General features: G+C 36.2%; 3 protein-coding genes across 3 annotated transcripts; 1 reads left to right on the top strand and 2 right to left on the bottom strand.

Moving 5' to 3' along the window:
- Positions 1-9,087: 9,087 nt before the first annotated feature.
- LOC131428317 (MOB kinase activator-like 3) lies at positions 9,088-10,348 on the bottom strand. Its single transcript, XM_058592190.1, has 4 exons — positions 10,216-10,348; positions 9,959-10,149; positions 9,404-9,898; positions 9,088-9,337 (listed from the first exon to the last, which is right to left on the bottom strand). The coding sequence occupies exons 2-4, from the start codon at positions 10,076-10,078 to the stop codon at positions 9,218-9,220; spliced, it is 735 nt and encodes a 244-aa protein (XP_058448173.1). The 5' UTR covers positions 10,079-10,149; positions 10,216-10,348; the 3' UTR covers positions 9,088-9,217.
- A 4,430-nt stretch (positions 10,349-14,778) lies between these two features.
- On the bottom strand, positions 14,779-18,856 carry LOC131428318 (SET and MYND domain-containing protein 4). Its single transcript, XM_058592191.1, has 8 exons — positions 18,610-18,856; positions 17,469-17,887; positions 17,320-17,413; positions 17,017-17,193; positions 16,630-16,957; positions 16,063-16,575; positions 15,834-16,002; positions 14,779-15,773 (listed from the first exon to the last, which is right to left on the bottom strand). The coding sequence occupies exons 1-8, from the start codon at positions 18,732-18,734 to the stop codon at positions 15,376-15,378; spliced, it is 2,223 nt and encodes a 740-aa protein (XP_058448174.1). The 5' UTR covers positions 18,735-18,856; the 3' UTR covers positions 14,779-15,375.
- A 714-nt stretch (positions 18,857-19,570) lies between these two features.
- LOC131432733 (protein cornichon) lies at positions 19,571-20,944 on the top strand. The gene is made up of 5 exons (XM_058599214.1): positions 19,571-19,728; positions 19,788-19,993; positions 20,079-20,191; positions 20,333-20,476; positions 20,534-20,944. The coding sequence occupies exons 2-5, from the start codon at positions 19,844-19,846 to the stop codon at positions 20,559-20,561; spliced, it is 435 nt and encodes a 144-aa protein (XP_058455197.1). The 5' UTR covers positions 19,571-19,728; positions 19,788-19,843; the 3' UTR covers positions 20,562-20,944.

The following is a 20,944-nucleotide window of genomic DNA, read 5'->3' on the forward strand; positions in this document are numbered from 1 at the left end:
AACAGCTTTTTGTTTACTTATAGGCAGAAATTAATTGTGTATCACTTGTCCACTTGCTGCCAACACAAATCGTTCAAGGGTAAATTTTGTTGGACTCGACGGATTGTGCAGTGTTTTGGAAGGCGCTCATAATTCCGGTCAGTCGGAACATCTGACTCTTTTTAAATTTCTCGTGGAATAAAACCATTTTCTTCATTCATTTTTGTGAATATGTGTTTTTTGAAATTCGAAAATACAGAATTTTAACCAAAGGAAAACAAACAAACAAAAATTACCGAACAATCTGTTAGATCCATTTGGTTTACAGTTTACGCGACGACACGACCAAATACTCAGAAGAAAAATTGGAATATAAAGTGTCAGTGAGCGATTTACCACCAGTTACCACAAATATAGCGACCCTTTGATAATGGTGAAAATAATATTCTTTAGCAACACTGTTGTGGTTGTTACGAGCTTGCTACCATGGTATCCCAATAGTACAAATAAACATAAACAAATGGAAAAGTTATATATTCTACTTCCGGTGAAGCTCTCAACGTGTAAGCATATCGTTTCGCACTAGTGCGATAAAATTTTGTGTATTTCTGTTTGCGGAAGAAAATTTTTTTCTCGTCCTAGAGTAAATCCGTGTGGCGACGCCGCGAAACATCATCGGAAGTCAATGTAAAAGAAATTAATTTGCATTTGCTTCAGCAAGCCTGATTAATCGGGTCGGTATCCTGTGCAATAATGATGACCACCAAGGAATCTATCTCTAGATGCATGAGGGTAACAACAAATTATAAATTAAAGAAATTTCATTTCGTAGCTAACGAAATATTTCTTTTATAGACAACTGGAAAAAGAAAATTCGCCAATGAATGAGATCACGCAGGAGAAGAACTATTATCAACCTCACCAATCCTTGGCATTGTATATGCTCAACATGTGAATCAAATAATAATAACATTGAGGAAATAAAATGTTATATTAATTAAAATAAAGTTAGTTATGCGTTCTACTCAGTTTTCGAGTAACTAAGAATGTTTTATTGTCGTGAATACGACTTACTTTACTATGGGGCGCCTTTTCAAAATTTACCCTCTGAGAGAGTGATAAGTTTTTGATCGTGAATATCTCCTGTTATATCTAACGAATCAACATAATTCTTGCTACATGCCATCGGAAATATGATCACAATTTTATGATAAAACTTTCAGTTGTGTGACATATTCTTAAATAGTTCACAATTAAACTTTTCTGAAATGTTTGGTATAAACGAGTATCAAAGAGGATAATTCATATGGCGCGTTTGCCTTTCTCGTATTTTGAAAGCTCATAGCTCAGTGATCTGTAAAAGGATTTATATAATCTAACTACCAATAGAATCGAAAATATTCAACTTGAACGTGTATAACAACAATATTGAAGTTTTTCAATAGTACACTATTGAAAAACCTGTTTGATTTAACCCATGACAGCACCAGCCAATCAGAACGCGAGATGTCTGTATCTATACAAGAGCATCCATATAAAAGTTGAATGGTTCACTTTTCCTATCATTTGCTGAGCAACTCTTCCCGAAACAAGACACACGACAGCAACATCGAGGACCTGTCGTCTCATTGTTTCCCGATATGAATGCACGAGACACCGTCAGCACAATGCCACCGAAAAAGGCAGCCAAAAAGTCCAGCAAGGCCCATTACCGAAACAAGACACACACGAGAACCATCTCAGATCTCAATATTTCCTACCAAAAGATTCATCAAGATGGGAGTTAAAATAATTTGCACCGTCACTAACACATTCAATTACGAACGGCAATGCGAAAGCGAAAGTGATGATTTTGAACACATCTTTATACTAGTTTACAAATATGCCGTGCGAAACAGAGTTGCCACAGATCAATATGTATTTTTGTCGCGAGTACTTTAGTATGCGGCCGAAAACAAAAATTGTTAGAACAAATGTTTCCACTTGATTTGCGCATTCTACTTTCCAGGCGTATCAGAACTGGCTAAACTTAAAGCAATTCTAAATATTTCTTTATCACAGTGATGTGGTCATCCTGAAAAGGACGGGGTTTTCAACGGATGGCCAGCTGCAGATGGCGAGGGATGATTTTCGTTTTCGTTGTCATGGGCAGCGTTACCGGTCAACTCCAACACTTCGGCAACCAAGTACTCCATCACTGCCGCCAGATAGACCGATGCACCAGCACTGACACGCTCGGCGTAGTTCCCCTTCCGAGGCAAACGATGGATTCTGCCGCCAACTGGGCACTTCAGACCAGCACGGTTTGAGCGGGACTTTGCCTTGCCCTTAATTGTTCCTCCACAGCTCGACGACCCATTCAGTATTACTGGCTGCCGCTCTGCTAACTCTCTCTTTTATATCGTTTCACTGTTTCCCGTTCTGCGTATAGGAAAGGAATTCTAACAAAGGGGACGTCCTACCGTGCTACCACTAGCACGTATAAAAGGAAATGTGATGTGAGAAATAGCGTCATTTAAGTTAAAGCAGCTACTCTGTACGTACGAGACACCGTCAGAACGATGGCTCCGAAGACAGGTAGAAAAGCAGATTTGTACCGTCACTAACACATTCAATTACGAACGGCAATGCGAAAGCGAAAATGATGATGTTGAACACATCTTTATACTAGTATGGGGTCGTGTGAAAATATGCCTTGCGAAACAGGGTTGCCATATATACAGATTAATCTGTATTATCATTATTATTATTATTATTATTATCATTATTATTATTATTATTATTATTATTATTATTATTATCATTATTATTATTATTATTAGAATCACTCTTGCATACCGAAGATCGTAGATACATTTCAGACCAGGCCATTGCAATTGTCTCGTACTGAAATTTCGAGAAGAATCAGACATCTTCGAACTTCATAGCTTCAATAAAAATAAACTACAAATTTGTCGTACCTAGCTTCCTATATTAGCAAATTAAAAAGGAATTGTTTCAAGTTTGGAATATATAGTTGTAGAATAGTAGCTGTTAAATGTAACTAAACTGTACTTTAATGTAGTTGTATCGCTTCAAATTCTATTAGTGAAAAAGAGGAAAGCTTGCACAATTCATACAATCAATCAACTAACTGATATTCGGAAAAGTGATGGGAGCGTGTCAGTTTTTTCGTATTCACGACATCCAGTTATGTCTCTGACATTACTCACCCGCCTTTTTTAATCAAGAACAAAAACGATAACAACAATTTGCAACAAATATTCAACTGATTTTTTTTAATATATTTTAAGAAACTATATAAACATACAAATAATTGATCATAATTTGTTCATATGCTTATTGAAACAGTCATAATTTAAAATTATGAATATGTCAAGTATGTCCAATATGCCATTTTCAAAGAGAACGCTTTAAAAGCTTCAAACATAAATGTTCTCCGGTGCTTATTTACATATTTTTAAATATATGAAGCATATGAACAACATGCAATAACTTCGACATCTTCGAATTTTCTAGTTCGATTCAGTGGTGGCATCCCAATAATCAACTGACGATGTTTGTCTAAGATAATCACTACCTTTTCACTCAGTATTGTTCCCATTATCCAGGTTTTACGAGCTATTGTTCGAACATTAAATCATTTTATTTTGTCTGTTGAACGTTCATGGTTTATCTCAACAAAACTATTCTTCAAATTTCGACCAAATTAATTTGATTTTATAATAAACACCAGTTTCTACGGTGAAGCAAAGACATCGTATTAACAAGATATCCAGCTCTCACATTTCCCGAACAAATCATTGGCAACAACATTTTTTGCGAGCATGGCGCCCTCAGGCGAGTCCGCATCGAATCTCGTACACAGAAGTAGGGGAGAGAAATGTCAAATTCGTGCGCGCCAAAATAGCAGCACTGCGCATCCATACAATTGACATGATATGTTGAATGTGACACCGTGCGATGGCGTTGCTGAACTGAAGATTGATTTCGCTCCAAGCTGACAGGGTCTGGGTGAAGGTAACTGTTATTGGAAGTAGAGTTGTTTATTCTTAGTTGCCAGTTTTTAATATTTTTCGAACGATTCATTTTTGACATTACGAGTTACTGAGGGGTAGTTAAATTTGCGATACAGTTTTGATGACGAGTGGCAGGTCGTGTCGTCGGTTTACGGTAGTTGTTTGACAGTTCAGCAATTACCGAACGATCAGTAATGAATTCAATTACCGAACTGATTACCGAACGTTCAGCTGTTGAAAATTCGGTAAAAAATTACCGAATACTGCGAAATTTTCTAAGTGTGTATATAAAAGGTTTGATTGTTATTTGTGACGCTATGATTAAATCGATAAAGAAGAATTATATACTGTATTTCAGTATTATGAATGCATGTTATACACATATAATCTTTTACTAGTCGTATAATTGCAAATTTCCACTTTATATTTGCATTACAAAAGTTCTTAATGTTTTATGGAATTTATAGAGTCACAGTTAACTTATATAAAATGGAGTGCCTATAACCAGAGTGACGATAGCGGTTCGTTTGGAATGACAGCTTCCAGTTAAAAACGAGTAAACGACCTGTCAATTACAATGTAAAGCTTACGATACAAAAACATTTCGGATTAAATGTTTTGAATTGTTGCCAACATTACGGATGAGAAATCGTCACCCGGTTTTAGGTACTTTAGTTATAACATTATAATGATAGTCTCACGTCAAAAGGGCCTTACTGCAATTGACAGTTTCTCTTTGTTTACTATTTCTTTCCCGATTTATCGAATTGATTTTATATTTGACGCCTTACTTTGCGAAGACCTTTCAAGTTAACACCACAAACTTTCGATTTATATTGGAAACTTTCAAGAAATTGCGTAATAATCAAAAGAGAAAGTAAACAGGCTCTCATTTGCAGTTAGACCCTTTTGTCGTGGGACTATCGAACAGGCTTTCACAACTCTGGATGCCTGCTCTGAAATGACAGGATATCGTATAGTTCAAAACTGTCAAAAATTAACGTCGAGCTTGATGATCTCAGCGCGAAGATTTAAAATCGGTTCTATACTAAATCAGATACGAACAAACAAAATGAATGATCTCGAAAATGATTAATTTCTGTCGTGAACTTTTAAACAGATTTCTGGATGATGGCAAGCTAGAATTTTTTCTTTGAGCAATATAACGCAAAACTAATTTTACCTGACGCGTCATCTAATTTTTATTATTTGAACCTTTCTTAGAATGATGATTGAATTTTATGGGGAACTCATATAATTTCAATTATATTGTAGAATTTTAGGATCTGTTACAAGAACTGTTCATTTAAAAATGTAAGAAAAATAATTTTCTCATATTTCGTGTAATCATTTTTGATTTTATAAGATGATATGTAGACAAATATCCAAATCCAGAATTTGTTTCGGTTCGGTTGAGGTTATTTTGAACGCTAAAAGAATAAATCAAAATGCTATAAGAATCTCAACATAATATCGCATATTTGGTTTGGTTTGCGCATATATGTACGCGACAAATAAAGTCATTTGAAAATGATCAACATAACATTTTCTCACATGCTGAAATTTGCATCGAATGAAACAGAATCTTGGGTGCTGCAAAAATAACAGAGGTGGAAAATGATTTTTCTCACACTAAAATTAACATTTCGCTTGATCAAATGACGTTGTAAATAAGTAATAAATGATTTTACTAGTGGAAAGTTGTTTTCTCTTGTATTTTGACAGCTAAACTCGTATTCGTCATCCTCACACGCGAACGTCTCTAGCTGTGAAACACAACGTTAGATCGTCCATTATTCAGTGCGAAACATTTGCAGCTTATATTGACAATTTCTGATATGTCATTTGACGCTTTGACATTTGGCCTGTCAGATCTCGCTACTTACACTTACGCAAGAAATTCAAAACAATGTTCTATTCGTGTTTCAAATTTTCATTAATTTGAAACAAATTCGTCGGCAGTTCTAAATATATTTCGAATTTGCGTTCAAAAAATGAAACTAGATCTCCCCGTTGAAATGGACATGTTTTTTAGCGCACAGAACATTGCATGGCTGGTGCTACGATCCTACTGACACTAAGAATTCTTCCAGGTCGGGGCTCGAACATGCGACAACTGGTTTGTGAGACCAGCACCCTACGCATTGAACCGCCAACCCGGGCAAACCCGTAGCCACTGGTTCTAATTTGCTTCAAAAAATGTAAAATATCCTAAAATATCACAACACAAGTTGAAAATTGGTGTTGAAATCCGAAAATACATAAAAATTCAGAATTTTATCAAAAACAAAACCAAACAAACATCGGTTATTTGTAATGATTACTATAAGAAAAAAAAACGAATTCTACTGTCTAATGTTAACTTTTATTTTTTTCCTATATATGAAACACGAGTAACTGAACTGAACACTCCTGGATTAGCTCTAAATTTTGAATTTGCTATACATTGAAATAGGAGCACAGAAAACAGATAGACACATCGATAGTCCCACGACAAGTATGAGCCTATCTTTGTATACTTTCTGTTTTGATTATTACGGAGTCATTACTGCAGTTTCTTGAATGTTTCCAATATACGTCGAAAGCTTATAATTTTAACTAGAAAATTAGCAAAGAGTAAGGTGTCATATATAAAATCAATCCGGTAAATCGCGAAAGTAAACAAAGAGAAACTGTCATTTGCAGTTGGGTTTTTTTTGTTGTGGGACTATCGACATTTGTTTCATATACGACCTGTGGGAATAAAGTGCGAGTTCAACACTTAAGGATATCGTGTAAGAAGTGTTCCAATCGTTGTAGTTGACAAAATATACAAGAAAATCTATCGAACGTTTTGTCAGATTAAGGCGAACAGTTGTGTAAGTGGCAGTAATCTGCAAATATAAATGCTACCAATAAATGCTTCAAAATCTTACAATTTTGCCTAAAAATACGGATTATATGAAAATCTCAATCTTAGTAATACAAAGAACTGTAAAGGACGAAACTATCATTCCATTTGTTTACGTAAGTTTCGCCCTCCGTGTTCCATGCCAACAGACAGGGCGATATCAGCTGTTTTTCAAAGAAGGACGTATCTTACAAAAGTAAACAAATCGAGGTTCTCTCTCCTACCAATAAATGCTTCAAAATCCTACAATTTTGTCTGAAAATTCGTATTCTACAAGAATCTCAATCTTAGTAATACAAAGAACTATAAAAGGCGAAACTGTCATTCCATTTGTTTACGCAAGTTTCGCCCTCCGTGTTCCATGCCAACAAACAGGGCGATACTTCAATTGCTAGTAAGGAAGGGCGAAACTATTTATTTTCTTTATTTTAGATGGTTACCGAACCTTTTATTACTGGAAATAGTAAAAGAAACAATAAAACTACTCACAGATTTGTCTTAGTAGCGAAAACCAGCCAATTTCATGAAAAATGCGCAAGGGCGTATCTTTATAATTCACACAGGAAGTATAAAAGTAAACAAATCGAAAAAGGGCGAAACTCTTTTTATGTTGATTTATTCAGTGGATATAGAAGGAAAGTGGTAACATTTTCGTGCCTTTTGAAGATAAACTAACAATTCATAGACTAATCATAAATTGATCAGAGAATATACGATAATTTCTAAACACGATTTGAAACCAAAGTCGAAACATTCATCGATGATTTTCTCCATTTGCTGTCAATGTTAGATTCGCCGTTCTTTGAAAAACAGCTGATATTTCAATTGCTAGCAGAGATGCCATTTATACAGATTTAGCTGTATTATACAGATTTGTACATGTGAATACAGATTAAATACAGAATACAGATTTTATACAGATTTCCTGAATGTAATACAGATTTATACAGATTTCACACAAAAAGGATCTTTCCGTCTAATCTATCTCTCAGGAATCAGAACTAATTGGCTCAAGTGGCACGTTCCCCTAGTTATTTGGAGATTTGTGCCTTCTCTCTTCGTACTTGATTGCAGTGTCGAGGTAATAGTTAATTAATGAACTGACAAATCACAAATTAAAGAGAAACTCTTTGTGCAAATATTTGATGAACACTTCTAAACAATTTTAAACTAATATCAGTTGATATTCAAGGAAGTCATAGCAAATACTATGTTTGTATTTGTTCATAGCACCACGAAACTTTGTCAGATTGAGAACATTATGACTTGACTGAGGTTAAAATGTCAACTTATGAAGTCACCATTTTCATACTAGATAAGAGATAGTATATGAAATTGAGATTCTATTGCTGTTGAAAAAAAGTTTATATAAAATCTCGTCGTTCTCATTGAGTCTCTCATTTATAATTACAATCTGTTGGGATATCTTTTAACATTATTTCATAGCAGAAAATTCATTTTATTAGTAAATACAGATATATACAGATTTATTTTACAGGATAATACAGATTTTCTATGAAAATATCTGGCATCTCTGATTGCTAGTAAGGAAGGGCGAAACCTATTTATTTTCTTTATTTTAGATGGTTTACGAACCTTTTACTACTGGAAGTAAATTGCGAAAACCAATCAATTTCACGCTAAATGCACAAGGACGTTACTTCATAATTCACACAGGAAGCATAAAAGTAAACCAATCGAAAAAGGGTGAAACTTTTTTATGCTGATTTATTCAGTAGATATAGAAGGAAAGTGGTAAAATTTGCACGCCTCTTAAAGATAAACCAACAATTCATCGACTAATCAAAAATTGATCTGAGAATGTACGATAATTTCCAAACAGGATTTGAAAAAAAGTTGACTTTTTTCTCCATTTGCTGTCAATGTTGCCCTTCTTTGAAAAACAGCTGATCTGTGATATCACTGATATCTGTGAACATTACCTGATCATAATGAACGTTTTTTTACTAATGTAGAATGCCACCCCGGGTTGGCGGTTCAATGCATAGGATGGTGGTCTTACAAGCCAGTAGGTTCGAGCCCCGACCTGTAAGGATTCTTAGTGTCAGTAGGATCCATAGTATTAGTCATGCAATGATTCTGTACACTAAGAATCGGCTGCGAAGTCTGTTGAAACAGAAAGGCCAAATTCCACCAAAGGAATGTTATGCCAAGACTTTTAGAAAACCGTTTGCTCCAGATATTTTCTACTAATTTTAAATTTATTCTTCACTCAATGCATGAACAAATTATTTTACAAACTTAGCATACAATTTCATTATTAGTAAATTTTAATAAGATTTTGTCAAAATTCTGATTAGCATGCTATTTAATCCTTGATCATATGCGCAGTCATCGTCGCGAGCGGTTCTAGTTCTTTTGCCGACATTAGATCGAATTCCTGAATAAAGTAGTAGAAGTGTTTATAGCACGTATTAACGTGAGCTTCCTGAAAAGTCAAAATGAACATTAGATTTCTAAAGATAACACTGTTATTGTTTCAATAAACAATTACCGCTCCAATACTGACGATCCGGTCAAAATGATGAATATAAACATGTACGAAGACTCTGAACAGTCTAGCCAATATCTTTTTACATAAGTTGGGGAAAGATTTCGGAAATGGCACATCAGTTGATACCGGGAAAAGCGCTTCGTTGTTAATTTGATTCTCCACCCAATCCATTAGCAGCTCTATATATCTAGGAGCAGGTAGTTGAATCGGTTTTTTGAAGATTTCCCCATCGGCCCATAGATATTCGTACTTGGAGCCACCGCTCATCGTTGGACAGGTCGTAACATTGCAATATTCTGATATTGTACCATAAATCAGATTAATTCTGTTGAAGAAATCCACTACATGAACCGCTAGCCAATCATTCATATTTTCACCCGAAGGCAGTTTAACCACTTCTCTCAAATTGATACCCGATTGTAAACTGGCATGAGCTTGCTTGTGTAGTGAATATCGTATGGTTCCTTGGGTGAACTTCTTTTTTGGACGAAAAGTCTAAAAAATCAATTGCATTACAATCAACGCTGAAATTTAAAGAACAATTACAGTAGGTACCTTCTCCCGTTGAAAGAACTCCAGAAAGCCATTGAGAGCCATTATCTTTGGGATTTTTTTCTGTGAGGTAGCAATTTTCCTGAAGTGTTCAACTTCCTCCGCATCATACATCCAGCTCATCCGGGCAAGTCTTTATTTGGTTATAGTTCCCATTTTTCCATAAGCAGAAAACTTTCGAGCTGACACACTTCCTTTAAAGTAAATCCGATAAGTACAAATTAGCCTTTCACAGAATAATTATCGCAGATTATGTTTACCGGTTAAATCCCTTCAGTTGCGCAAAGAAGCCTTACTGACGGAAAATATTTAGTCAAAGTTAAAAGTAAACAAAAAGAACATTACATATTTCGATTTCTTCGCTCAAAAGAAACTGCGGAGAAAACTGACAAACGTCAAAATTATGGCTTCTCTTATGCAAGAAATTATAGCAGAAAAAATATACATCTTGCACGCAAGTGTACGAGAGAAGTCACCCATTCTCGGTCTTGGAATGAATTTGATTATGGACAGACACTGCTATCGATACAAGCAATATCTATTATATAAACTACGTAGGGAAATTGTTTTTCGAATTCAGAAATTTCTACTTTGTGGTTATTCTCCTCTATTGTCTTGAGAATTTTTGATTTTAAAGATGGAATTGAAAATCAAACCCAGATAGGCAACTCAACACGTCGGTCAAATAAAATTAAAATAACCCCTGGTCTGACAAATAAAATAACACTCCGAAGAAAAAACAGCATTAAAATTGTCCGTGCACGATTTACCGCCAGTTACCACAAATAAAGCGACCCCTTGATAATGATAAAAATAATCATCCCGAGCAACACTGTTTAAGTTGCCATGAACTAGTTACCAAGGAGCCCCAAAATAAATAAACAAACGAACCAATTCAAACTATTTCTAAAACTGTCGAGTGACAAAAGCCGGTGATTGTTTAAATTTCACATAAAAAACGATACATATTATCCTCTAATTATAATTTGATTTAATTTTTGAGTTTACACGTTAAAAGAATCTCTCCAGGATATCTCCTTACTTCGGCATTGTGCTCAAACGAAAATTCGTTATCCTACTTATATGAGCATAAGGTTTCTATTTAGATTAATCACTGTTCTAGATAAATTGAAGAAATTTTGCGATGTATGAGGTGGTATCAACTGCCCGTAATAAATTATGACCTGCTCATTGGAGTAATATGGAACTAGAATTGATGCATTTGAGTCAGGCATTTAAAACAAAAGAAAACTATTGATGAACACAGCAGAACGCAACATTGAAAAGTCTTCAAAGAGTGATGTGATATTTGAGACTCATGAAACATAACGTAATGTCGCATTACGTGATGGTTATCAATGTGATGAAAACTAATGGTACGGCAATCGTTATGACGATGTCGCAGTTGCAAACTACTAAATTGAAAACGGAGTAGAATTACATTTAAATGAACTCGATTTTCAAAATTTTATTGAATCAACAATCAACAAAAGTATAAACCAACCGAAACATTTATCATTACAGTAGTCTCACAGTTTCAATGTGTCAACCAACATTTCCGCCAAATGTACTTTGCATTGGGTGAAAACTTTGCAGACGAAATCTGCAGATTGTCGTAGTCTATGAGTGTCTTAACACACTACTTGCTTCGGTATTCTGAATGGAATTCCATCCATCATAGTTGAAAGACTCAACCAATGATCCGTCCCGATGACATCAACGACAGACACTTTGTGTTCGGAGATCCAAATTTGTAGTTTTATCGTTTCCCAACGAACATGGATAATTAACTTGTTCCAGCTATTCTTCGATACACATTAACCACTAGCTGCAGTTGACCTGATACAGGAAAGGCTTATGATCAAACCGACTATCTTTCGAGCAGTACGATTTAGCGTGATACGAATAGTCTTGTCTCGGTTGATTGCGTAGCAGGTTGTTTACCCTTATTCGAAGATTGTTGATGGAATCCTTCCCCAGAGAAATCGGCGAACGTTATATAGGGGCAGCAGTGCGCTTATTTCCGTAGTCGATTGGCCGCGCATAGCTCGTTGTATCATTCCCATGTTCTCCTCGTTGGTTTGAGCCGAGCTATTAATCTACGACAGATCTATAACTCAGCAGTGGGTGGTGTCGTCACAATGTCCGCTACGATCGAAATGTTGCCCCTGACCGAAAAGAATAAAAGTTATTGGAAGAGAAAGTTGGAGATATAAAAACATTTACTTCTCTTTGGCAAGCAGTATAAAGTGCGTAACCAAGGTAACTGTTATTCCAAGTCAATAATTTATCAACTTGTGATACCAGCTTCAAATTTTTTCATGCGATTTCGTTTTGACATTACCAGTTACTGAGGGGTAGTCAAATTTACGATACAGTTTTGGAAGGCGAGTGGCAGGTCGTGTCGTCGGTAGCCCTTTTGCCTACCGTTTTCAGTTAATAATAATAAATCAGCAATCCATACAATATAAGATGATATTTCATGTAGATGCAGTTAGATGGAACCAAACAATAAATAGTGCAAATATGACACATTAATGAAACGACCGAAAATTGGCAGCTATAATAAACGACATCGTCGATTCATCTTGATACAATTATTCTAACGACGTTCTAACATTTCTACACAACTCTTTTGATATCACGATTTCTACTTAACCTTAAAAAACCTTGTGATCAGCAATTTATGTTAATTTCAATAGTATGAGATAATCACAAATTACTCGAAATTAATTTTTTTGTAAAATTTTTAATATTAATCAGAATCACAGACAAAGTTATGTAAATTGCCTTAAGTAATAAACGTAACACATGGATCAATAAGTCCCGAGACTAACAATGGAAACAACATTATTTTTGCAAATTTTTTTTTATTCATCAACATAATCACCTTTTAGGGTGATACAATGGTTCCAACGTTTTTTCCAATTTTTCAATACCATGTTTATAAAAAAAATTATCTTTCGCTTCAAAATAAGCTTCAGTTTCAGCGATGACCTCCTCATTTGAGCCAAATCTTTTTCCCTGGAGCCTTTTTTAAGATCAGCAAAGAGCCAGTAGTCACTGGGGGCAAAATCTGGCGAGTATGGGGGGGGGGGAAGCAGATCAAAGCCTAATTCGTTCAATTTCGCCATTGTTTTCATCGACTTGTGGCAGGGTGCATTGTCTTAATGAAAAAGGATTTTTTTTCTCTACATGTGCGGTCGTTTTTTTGCGATTTCCTCCTTCAAACGCACCAGTAAGTCAATATAATAATCACTGTTGATCGATTTACCTTTTTCGAGGTAGTCAATGAAAATCATGCGTATCCCAAAAAACTGGACCCATGACTTTGCCAGCTGACTGCTGCGTTTTCGGACGCTTCGGACGGCTTTCGCCAGCTGTGCGCCACTCAGATGACTGCCGCCTCGACTCTGGAGTGTAGTGATGTATCCATGTTTCGTCCATGGTCACGTAACGACACAAGAAATCTTTTTTGTTGCGAGTAAATGGCGATAAACTGCTTTCTGAACCATCGACTCGTTGCTGTTTTTGTTCCATCGAAAGCAATCGCGGCACCCACACCTTTTTCATGGTCAATTTTTCATGAAGGATAGTAAATACACTTCCATATGATATCTGTGTCATCACAGCAATCTCACGGAGCTTCACTTTACGATATTTCATTATAATTTTTGTCACTTCACTCACATTTTCCGGTGTAACGACTTCCACCGGTCTACCCGAGCGTTCCGCGTCATTTGTGTCGGTACGACCACGTTTAAACTCGGCGAACCACCGACAAATCGTTGCTTTTGATGGACAAGAGTCCGGATAACATTTTTCAATCCATTGTTTCGCTTGCACGGTGTTTTTACCCATTAAAAACAATGTTTTATCAAAACACGAAACTCGGTTTTTTTCATTTTTTAAACAAACTACAAAACGACTTTACTCCAACCTCGATAACTCAGCTGTTTCTGGTCGGATCGACTTAAAATTTTGACCCGTTTCAAGCAAAGGTTAGTACTCTAGAAAGACGTGGTTACTGGTTTACTACGAGCGCCATCTCTGCTTTAGTCTCGGGACTTATTGATCCATGTGTTAAAAAGCTATATCTCCTGCAACTTCACTTTTCATTTTTCCATAATGATGCAATGAACTTTTCAAACGATTTGCAAAACAACAGCCTCATTTGGACAAAAAGAGCGTAGTGCATAATCTGTGTTCGCACGACCACGATCAAATTCAGCCTGTAATACTTGAAGCAGAGCTTGGATAATGGTCGTCAAAGCATTTCTTTGCATTTTTTCGGGGGTTTCGCGATTTACCATAATCCGTGAGCTGTGGAATATATTGAATTCTAAAAAGAAAAATGAGGTGGAGGTTGGATCCCCAACAAACTTTTTTTCAATTTCTTCGCGTTTCGCTTTCAGCTCGTCAGTGTTTAAAGCAATTCAAAGCCGAAGGCGAAACGCGAAGAAATTGAAACAAAATGTACTTTTTGCACAAACCAACAAAACCCTGAATGCAAATTTTTTTTTCATTTCGGATTCAAATATTTCCTTATATACTGCATTCGTGTTCCTTATAGAGACGTCAAATTTCTTTTGACAGATGTATCTATTGGAAGCCAGAGGGATTTTTAATTGGTGACGCCATCTATTTGTCAGACCGGGGACTTATTGCACGACGTATTAGACAGCGAAAACTAAACACCGGACTGCAATTTATTAGTTTCCGTTACAAAGAATAAAGTGAAGTTCATTAACGGCATCTACCTAGTATGCTATTTTGAAATTTATGGATCATCGGATGAAAAGCATAGCCATTGTTTTGGATATTAGATTTATTATACTGGATATTTGATTGGATTCAAGAATCGGTTTTTGGTTATTATTGATGGAAATATTCAAACACCTCATTTTGCTGAACCTAATTTCATCTTTTTCACTATTTTAAACTAATTACAAGCTTTTGCTTTCCACTTCACAATAAACAAACCTACCACCAACGAATTCGATAATTCAGATGCAAAAAATACCTGTATTTCACTCGTCCAACACCATAAACCGTTAATCTTGATGAATAACTTAATTTGTGCACATATTTTTTTACCATATCCTGAACACACTAAATTAAAATAATTATAATTAGGATATACCACTTGTTGAAGTATATTTCATATTATAACAACGATTATTTACAGACCCACAGTCGGTTAAATTCAGGTCGGAACGTTTAACATTACTTTCTGATTTGGTTATTATATTCGTTTATGCAAAGCTTTGAAAAAGGATTCTATACCAGCAAGAAAAGGAGTATTGTAGTTTACGAAGAGTGTTACACATTTCTCTAATTTATAGACAAAAATGGGAAACGAAATAATGCGATAGTACGACAAACTTTTATTTTACGAACGTTATGAACTTGTAGGCTAATTACCCCAAATGAGTTTTCAGATAATTCAATAGTTTTGTTCTAGTACCATTCCCGAAAATTTCAATAGCTTGTTTGAAATCATTTATAATTTCTGCCGATGCTTGATCGAGACGAAACTCACCCTCACATTTGGATTCTATTACAACTAAGTCCATTAGGTAAAAGCAGGCCATAACGTATTCGGGGCTCATTTTACCGAACCGATGCTCTCGTATGTGTATGAACTCTTGTGCTAGTTTTTTCAACGCTCTCAGACACCTTTCATCTAATCCAGAAAAGGGCAAATACTGAATAAAAATCATGTGAGCAAGTGTAATCTTTGTTTCGTGAAATTCCGATAGAACTAGTGCGCATTTGTTGTAAGCATTAACTGCATCCTCAAAGTCTTCGTAACAACCTTAAATAACAAAAAAAAAGGAATTAATATTTGTCTAGAATTTGTTTTTAGTTTTCATACTTTCCTGCTCGCTCGACATTCCACTAGCAATAAGTTGAAAGCAGGAGCAATCAATAATTCTTCGACATAACGGACATTTGATGTCTTTTTCGAAAGGATCAACGTTTTGTTTCACCAGAAAATACTTGGCACATTTCGAGAACGGGCATTTGAAGTGCTCGTATTTCTCCTAAAATTGACATCATTTAAATTCTATACTTGGAAAATATTCCCGCTTAAAAAAACTTACATATGCATCGTCTTTATTGGAAACGCAACGACTACATTTACAATCGAAGCAATACTGTTGCTTGAGGGCAGCGTTACGTTGTTCCTTGTTCATCAATTTGCAGTTCGGTCCATAGCAGTTAAATATCTCACCACCCGGTTCGATATCTTTTGTAGCATAGACTGTCAGCACACTTTTGTTGAAATAATTACGGATATTAGGATCACAGGAGTGGTTAAACATACTGATCTGCGGAAATATTCCGGTGAATACGCGTGTGCTCTCGTAATATCGATGCAAAAACCCGGCTCTAATGTTAAAACTGTCCTGCTCTAGACAGTTATTCTCGGAAGCAGAAACACCTCGCAACTCGCTGATCGCATGTCCATTGCAAACTAACTGTCCAATATGTCTTAAAATGACACTTGCGGCATACACTATCCAGTTATCCTTCGACATCATGTCTGACTTGTCACCCAGCGTTTTGAAAAAGTCGGTAAATTCGCTCAAGTATAATGAAAGCATGTACGCGGTCTACGGTAAAAGATATAATTTAACAGATTACATTGTATATTGATAAAGTTTTACCAGTGAGTATTGCACCATATCCGAAACAGACATCTTGTCCAAATTCGTTACTAGCCTTAGAACCTTTCCATAATGATAGGTCTGATGCTGTTCTTCAGCTATATTCAGGACATCTTCAAAAAATACTTCTGCCGTACATTCAATTGTGCTGTTCATTTTCTGCATACTATCCTGAAACCCATCCAGAAAACATCGTATCCCTAAATGTGCTATACCTATGAGATACCACAAATGTTTCTCATAACCGGGACATTCGTAACGATGGACAGGAATGTGTTCTTGTCGACATGTTATGCTGCAATAGCACGCTCTTCCACATGATGAGCATCTGTTCAAGCGTAAATTCTGTTAGCAACTAAACCATTACTTCGTGATGTAAAAACTTACGGAAATGGAATAACATTAACCTCACCGCAGTACTGACAATCAAAAGGCGGGAGCTCCGAGCGGCCTCGGGGATCATACACTGGAACAAAAGAAGCAGCCTTTTCTTGAACAATAGGAGAATCCATTTTTATATCCTCCTTTGCCACCATATACCTTCCGAGTTCATCGGATACCTTCCTAACAAGACATGTTATTACAATTGGTACTGTTAAACCTTTTTGGCGGAATGTGTTACTCTACACTAGCATAAACCGGTGTATGGTGGAAAAATGTTACATTCGTTAATCTATTCTATCTACTTACTCTTCAATTTGTGGTAAATTGAGTTCCAAATCAGTAACACCCGGTGGTACCTCAGATATTGCAATAAGATCTGCTAATTGTTGCAATCTTTTGACTGGAAATAAAATTGTTTTACTGCATATTTATCTTAAATAACTATTGTCGCTCACATCTTTCAATTTCAAAAGTAGCCAGTTCCTGTTCGTTGGAAATTTTTCCGATTTCTTCCAACGCTTTCTCCAGGCCTTCGCGATCGCGCACCTGCAGTGCGCATTCCGCCTGTCGGAAGAGCACTCGCAGGCGATTTTCTTCTGGATAGGCACCCTCCAGTGCTAACTGGCAGTCCTCGTAAGCCTCACGAAATCTTTTCAAACTCATCAGCACAATAGCACGGTTGGCATGGGCCATTGCCAATGCAGTTGAGTCGCGTGGTGCAGCAAAAATGGATTTACTGTAGGCCTCCAATGCCACGTGGGGGCACTTTCGTCCACGAAAAATTTCATTGCCATTTTCGCGATAGAGATGGGACTTTTCTTCGTCGCTGGTCCGCACAGAGGGCAATTTTTTCAACCAGGACCGGCATGCTTTCCTTCAATGTGTTTGTGGAGAAATAAACTGTTAGCATCAACATTATGCAACATTGGTGCATTGAGCATGCACGCAAATACATTTCAATTCTGTCAATTCTTTTAATTTGATTTTTGAGAAATTATTCGATTTAATTTAGCGTTTAAATAAATTAACATTGTTATGAAAGATTTTGAATTTAATGCAAGTTATAGAGTTTAGTTATTTTCTAAAAATGGGAATAACGAATATAACAATTTCCAATATTTCTTTTGACTACAATCAGGCAAATTGAGTAGTGAAAATCATAAGGCAAATCTTATGATGCATCAAAAATCACTAAAATCACCATTTCAGAAGATTAATATGAAAAATATACCTCTGCAGTATACATCTCATCTATCACTATTATAGTTTTCATACGAACAACTTATGAATTCCACAGTATATGAGAGAAGTTATGTTTGTCATAGAAATTTCGCACAATGTTCCTAAAAATTTCGTAAGAATTTCATAAGGCGTTTTATTGGAATTCCAATTTTCGTGACTTCATATTCTTGTGGCTAAAAACCATACGAAATCATTATGAAATTCCATATATTTTTTGCCTGAGTGTACTGATACAATTTTCAAAATAAAACTGCGCAAGTTATTTCTCACAATGTGATCTCTGTTCGTTATCTGTGCCATAGCCACCTGAGAGGAAAAAAAAACGAACGGTATTCGGAACCAATTCAGACTTACCTAACTTCGGGGATCGTCTGTAGTTTTCGGATTGTTTCGACTTCCCCATGAAATGTTTGAATCACATTCGTTAGTTTGTACACCCGAACGATTTTCGCAACCATCGAATCCCAACCATTTTCCATATTAACCAGATTTTCACCGCAAACACCTACGAAACAACGCTGCACGATGCTATTTATCACAAGCAATCAAAACAATCGTCAATCGTTGAGTGTAGAGATGGGCAATTCGCTCCTGAGCTGTTCCAGTGAATCGAATCATTGAAGTGAGCTTACAGCTCACAGCTCTTTTCAAAAGAACCGCAGCTCACCAGCTCACTCATTTGCTACCCAGTTCACTGCATTATGACGAAGGGAACACGCTACGAGCTGATCGGATCTTCGGCTCTTTAAGAGATTCAATTTAGTCGACATCAATTAAAGATAAGTTAATTCGCATTGCATTCATTGCATCATTGCAAATCAATGATTCAATTTCGATCATGCATATGAAAGAAAACCGGTGCATAAGAAAAACGGCGCACAAAATGAACCTTACGTTTGAACTAAAAGAGCTGATGAGCTGATACATCGAATCGATTCACTTTGGTGAGCTGATCGGTTCGGAACTGTTCACCAAAATGAGCTGTTTTGCACACCTCTAGTTGAGTGAGATACTGATGTCGTTTTCGCTTGATGCCAAACCTAACCCAGTTTCCACTCTAACTGCTGTCAAACCGTTTGTTTGAAGTCAGTTTCGAACCTAGTTTCAACGTTGTTGAACTGAAAATCGAGTCAGTTTCGAACCTGGTTTTTAAATCAGTTTTACTCAAACCCCCGTTGCTAAGTGCGAAATCAACACAGTTTCGTGAAAAGTGTTTGTTTGATGAAACTACCTTGGGTCAGTTTCAGTTTTCTCAAGCGAAAACGACATGAGATACTGTCCTTTTGACAAGTAGCAATCCGAACTGTGGGCACTCCCTCGTTTGTATGCCAAATGGAACATGGTAAAGTGACGGATCTATCCCGTTGCACACTGTCACCTGCTTTGTTTGGTTGAAAGCTGCTGGTACCTATTTAGCTGCGATTGCGGCGTTCAGGCATCAGAAAGTCAATTAAAAAGAAATTTGAACGACAGGTAAGAAACTACACGCTTCATTACATATTTTTATTTTCACTTTGAACACGTTGTTGCAGGCTCATCACCAGAAATTAACTTTAGTGACCAATCTGAATCAACCAGCAAGAAAAAAATGGCTTTCAATTTTTCGGCCTTCAGCTATATTGTAGCCTTAATAATCGACGCATTTTTGATATTTTTCTCCATATTTCATGTAATTGCTTTTGATGAGCTCAAAACGGACTATAAAAATCCCATTGATCAGTGCAATTCTTTGAATCCCGTGAGTATTGTTTAGTGTCATATATTCCGTTCAATATTTTGGTTATACCTTAAATACGCACTTTTTGTCTGTCTATTTTTAATAGCTGGTTCTTCCGGAATACGTGCTGCATCTACTATTCAATTTATTGTTCTTGTTTGCGGGAGAATGGTTCTCACTAGCCATGAACATTCCTCTAATTGCCTATCATATATGGCGGTAAGTTTACATTACTTTGATGGTAATGCTGTACCTCAATTTATATTTGTACACAGATCGTATCTATAGATCTTAAAATTAACAGTAGCATGATACTACTATTACCAGGAATATAAAAGTTTGTTCTCCTGTCAATTACAGATACAAGAATCGCCCAGTTATGTCCGGACCTGGCCTATACGACCCAACGAGCATCATGAATGCGGACGTACTTGCCAAATGCCAACGTGAAGGTTGGATCAAACTGGCAGTATATTTGCTATCATTTTTCTACTACCTGTATGGGTACGTATTCCTACTTTAAACTTTTGCTTTCGTATCCACTTACCCGCATATTTCCAGCATGATCTATTCGCTCATATCGACGTAAGGAGTTGGATGGACACGGTTATTGATATCTAAATACAATTCGATCAACAATAAAACCAGTCAATCAAGGTTATGAGGAGAAAACGTTTAGCAGCAGCTTTATATGCCCAAAACCACAAAACCGACCAATGATGGACTAACCTTCTGTTCCATCCTAGTCTTAGCCTATTCATTGTGGTAAGGTCTTCATTTTTCATTATAAATTTTGTAAATTAGATTCTTGAGAATATCTGCATGGTATCATTAATTTTTATTTATTGAAAATTGCCATCCTAGGTTAAAATCAATCAATAATGTTTCAATATTTATTGAACAATTGATTAATTTTTCAGATCATTTGAATAAAGTTATAGATTGTACAGATACGGTGTAAATGAGACGTAA

This window comes from Malaya genurostris, chromosome 2 (assembly GCF_030247185.1).
Source record: "Malaya genurostris strain Urasoe2022 chromosome 2, Malgen_1.1, whole genome shotgun sequence".
Classification (NCBI taxonomy): domain Eukaryota; kingdom Metazoa; phylum Arthropoda; class Insecta; order Diptera; family Culicidae; genus Malaya; species Malaya genurostris.